The following is a 4,016-nucleotide window of genomic DNA, read 5'->3' as shown; positions in this document are numbered from 1 at the left end:
AGAGATTTAAGAGCAAGTTCACTGGTGATGGGAAAAGGTGGTAGAAATTTCGTCACTTTTTGCACATTTTGAAAATTTTGCCATGCAAAAACATTTTCAGGATCTATGGCCTTCAAGGGTTTTAACAACATGTGTTGTAGTTAGCAATATTTCTATCACATACGACTGAAATTAAAACAAGTGTTTTAAAAATTTCAGCGCCCAAAGATCTTGAAAACATCTTCGCATGGTAAAATTTTCGAAATGTCAAATTTTCTACCACTTTTTCCCAACCCCAGTGAACTTGCTCTAAGAAAACCTTACGTTAAAATGAAAAACCAAGCAATTTCAATAAAGGAAAACCACAAGAAAAAATGGAATGTTCTATTTAGCAATATTCATCATTTATAGCTTTCATTTCACAAGCAGTATGTAAAACAAAAATGCAGCGGTACAACTACCTGAAAATTTACTAGATTTCATAAATAACCTGAAGTTTACCAAATCAACTTCTATCGATAGTGAAAAATCTTTCTCAACTTTATCCAATTTTTGCAGCGAGAAGCAATCAAATTCGTAAAAGTGCTACAGGCCCCGTTCGATTGTGGCAACACACATTACAGAATAAGGTTAAAAATATGTGAGTTCAGAAACCCATATATCTATGATTTCGATTATTTGAAAGCTCACTTATGACAAAAAAAAAATAAAATTTCGAAAAAAAACCCAAGCCAAGCTTTCAATATCAAAACAGACCATACCTTCACAAATTACATTCGAAATAAAATGTTGCTTTTTAACGCATTAATTAAACGGTTATTTATGATGTGCTATTTGTCATACTTTGAAAAAGTAAGGTCATAGTAATTGGAGGGAAATAAAACTTTATTTGGAATGCTGGCGTGTTTGCCGAAATAAAAAGCACCCACCACTCAAGTTCCCAAAAAATTTTGCAACTTTGCTCATAAATTGTTTCGCAAAACATTTCTCAACCACATTCCACTGGTCGGACCCGAAAACACGTAGGTAACATTTGCCAACTCATTCTCGTTTTCCCGTTGGCTGCCCTCACTCCATCAGCATCGTAACTCGTAAATTATGAATGCAATAAATTTCAACCGGAGCACCACCAGCAATTGCAATATGAATGCAAAAATAAGAACTTTTTCTGCTCTGACTTTTGGTTAACTTCCTTGATGCGTCATGTCAAGTGCAGCCGAAACAAATGTTTTCGAATAATGCGAATAGCTTAACCACTTGCGTTCAGCACGCGGTCATTACGGCACAAAGCTTCGCGATTCATATTCGGCCAGAAGCATCTCCTCGATCTCGGCTTGGTCCTCCCCGAAAACGGCATAATCCGGATTGAAGTAGCCCAGAAATTCCTCATCGTGAGCCAGGGCCCAATATTCGCGCACCAGATTGCATGCCTTCAGGGTCCTTCTCATGACCCAGCGGCTGAAGTGGATATCGTAGAAGGTGGCCCCAATGATGGCAATTGGCAGGAACGGATTAACTCGTTCCTCTTCCAGCTCGAGCTGTAGCATCGAAACGATTTTCGTGTTCTGAAGTATCGAAATTCCGAACAGCACCATGAAATTGAGAAAATCTCGAACCAGAACCCCAAAGTAGCGCCTCCGTACGAAATTCCAGGTCAGTGTCCAATCGCTCCTGTTGAGTGAAAAGGCGAAAACAAGAAACTTTAGTTGGAATCTGTTGCAATGGTCCGGCCAACAGTTTAGCTTAGGCCCCTACAACTTGACGAACAGTTTTGGCTCGAAGTTGCAGTTGAACTTGGTCCGGCAAACTTCGCAGATTTCACTGCGCTGATACTTGGTCCACATTCGGAGGCAGCGCTCGTGAATAAAAGACATCGAACCCTTGCAGGCGCACACATTCTCCACCAGATTATCGTCACTCTGCCGGCAGATGCGGCAAAACTGGGAATTTTCAAAGCGGCACATTTCCGCATCCGGATCATCGGGCACTGCTTCCGGTGGAAGTGGAACCTGTTGGAATCAAAATGGGTCGTTTGGGTGATATTTATTCGGGAGTTATCACAAATACCGTCATATTCATTATCTGGCTCGACCGACGTCTTTCGTTGTGCACGGACCAAAACAGCCGGACGGCTTGGATTCCGGACAGAAGATGTCCACTGTCGCTGCTGTTTTCATTTTCCTCCATGGTGATGTTTTTTTTTTGGATTTAGAAAGTATTAATTTAAAAAAAAAAACTTAAAAATTTTGAAGAAGATTTCCAAACATTTTGATCTTTCTCTTTATGAGACAGATGACTTGTGATGATTCAAGATTCATGGCATTCTTTAATCCAAGTAATGGAAAAGTCCCACCTGTATCCGTGGTCCAAACAGCCGGTTTAGACCCCAATTCCGACCAAAGCAACCGCATCCGTGTTCCATTTTATCAGATTCATTCCAAGATTTTTTTAGAACCGGTATAAGGATTGATCCAAAACTGATGAGATTTGGATCCAGTTTGACGCAGTTCTAAACCGTTTGACAATTAATGGAACACGAGTGGGGTTGCCAGTTTTTTCACTAGATTTGATCTAATTTCTTTGGTTCAATTCTTGTATAAATTAGACCCAAAAATAGACCACGGATATAGGTGCTCTTAGAATACCTGTATCCGTGGTCTGAACAGCCGGTTTTGACCCCAATTCCGACCAAAGCAACCGCATTGGCGGTCCATTATACCAGTTTCTACTCATTTTTTTTTTAGAACTGGTATAAGGATTGTTCCAAAACTGAGCAGCTTTAGATCCAGTTTTAAACTATTTGACAGTTAATAGATCACGAATTTCCCTGGATTGGATGTAATTTCTTCGGTCCAATTCCCATAGAATTCAGACCCCAGAATAGATCACGGATACAAGAGCTCTATCGGTCTATTTTTGGGTCTAATTTATACAAAAATTGGACCAACGAAACTAGATTAAATCCAGTGAAAAACTGAACCCCACTTGTGTTGCATTAACTGTTAAACGGTTCAGACCTGTGTGAAATGGGGTCAAAATCTGATCAGATTTGAGTCACTTCTTATACCGGTTCCCAAAAATAGTCAAATTGAAACTGGTGTAATGCAAGGTTTTTAGAAACACAGAGTTGTCCGACTTTCACAGTAGGTAGACGAGGAGTGCGCGGGGCACTTAATGAATTTGTTTACAGATAGGTAAGAAAATTTGCTCAGCTGATCATTGGTTTGTAGGAAAACAAACTCCATGAGTTCCGCAGTTTCAAAACCAAAATGGTCGAAATTGCTGAATCGGGAATTTGACATACGGTAACACCTTCTATATTTACACCCATCTTGGTATAATAGACCACGGATACAGATGCCTTCTAAAAGCACCTGTATTCATGGTTCAAACAGCCAGAACCAAATTACGACCAAAGTAACTGCATCCTTGGTTCATTATACCAGTTTCAACTCAACTTTTTTTTAGAGCTGGTATGTATAAGGAATGGTCCAAAACGGATAATTTTTTTCCCAATTTGACGCAGTTCTGAACCGATTGACAGTTTATTAGGGGAACATGCCCTATTATGCGCCACCTAAGCGAATCGCTGATTTTCTATGTATTCCGCGTACAAATTGTGTTAAAAATCGATGTAATCGTTGAAGAAAAGTGTTTTCTACAAATGCTTATGGTTTTTCTTTACTCAAATTGCTATAGTTTCTTCAAAAACTTGATTTTCAAAAACCATATTCAAAGCCACAGAACAAAACTGTGTTGCGAATACGCGCCGCTATGTATTCAATACGCACCTAGCAGCCGAACACACCCGAGAGCAGCCGAAGACCGAAAACACACCAATACTTACAAACACTTTGACTGAAAAGAAAATCAAAATGGACTAATAGAAATTTAACAAAAAATGAAAAATAGATTTTTTGGGCTGAATAAACGCTTAAAATATGTTTTTAGACTTTTTGTTCATTTTCAATGAAAATTCGCCTTTTTGAAAAATTTATGCTATTTTCAGCCTACTACGATTGGCGCGTTATAACGAG

General features: G+C 39.1%; 1 protein-coding gene across 2 annotated transcripts; it reads right to left on the bottom strand.

Annotated features, from left to right (window-relative positions):
- Positions 1-856: 856 nt before the first annotated feature.
- LOC129740116 (uncharacterized) lies at positions 857-2,272 on the bottom strand. 2 transcript variants are annotated; one of them, XM_055731718.1, is made up of 3 exons: positions 2,047-2,272; positions 1,735-1,988; positions 857-1,650 (listed from the first exon to the last, which is right to left on the bottom strand). In XM_055731718.1, the coding sequence occupies exons 1-3, from the start codon at positions 2,164-2,166 to the stop codon at positions 1,257-1,259; spliced, it is 768 nt and encodes a 255-aa protein (XP_055587693.1). In that variant the 5' UTR covers positions 2,167-2,272; the 3' UTR covers positions 857-1,256. The 2 variants fall into 2 exon arrangements, with proteins under 2 accessions (XP_055587693.1, XP_055587694.1); XM_055731719.1 differs by having other exon boundaries at positions 1,747-1,988.
- Positions 2,273-4,016: the final 1,744 nt, after the last annotated feature.

Source organism: Uranotaenia lowii, chromosome 1 (genome assembly GCF_029784155.1).
Source record: "Uranotaenia lowii strain MFRU-FL chromosome 1, ASM2978415v1, whole genome shotgun sequence".
Taxonomy (NCBI): domain Eukaryota; kingdom Metazoa; phylum Arthropoda; class Insecta; order Diptera; family Culicidae; genus Uranotaenia; species Uranotaenia lowii.
Note: the sequence above shows the minus strand (reverse complement) of the source record. Positions and strands in the feature narration are given on the sequence as shown.

Coding starts and splice junctions, on each gene's coding strand:
- LOC129740116 (XM_055731718.1), bottom strand. CDS start 2,166: ATGGAGGAAAATGAAAACAGCAGCGACAGTGGACATCTTCTGTCCGGA. Junction 1,989..2,046: donor GCCAGATAATGAATATGACG/GTATTTGTGATA, acceptor TGATTCCAACAG/GTTCCACTTCCACCGGAAGC. Junction 1,651..1,734: donor CCAAAACTGTTCGTCAAGTT/GTAGGGGCCTAA, acceptor TTCACTCAACAG/GAGCGATTGGACACTGACCT.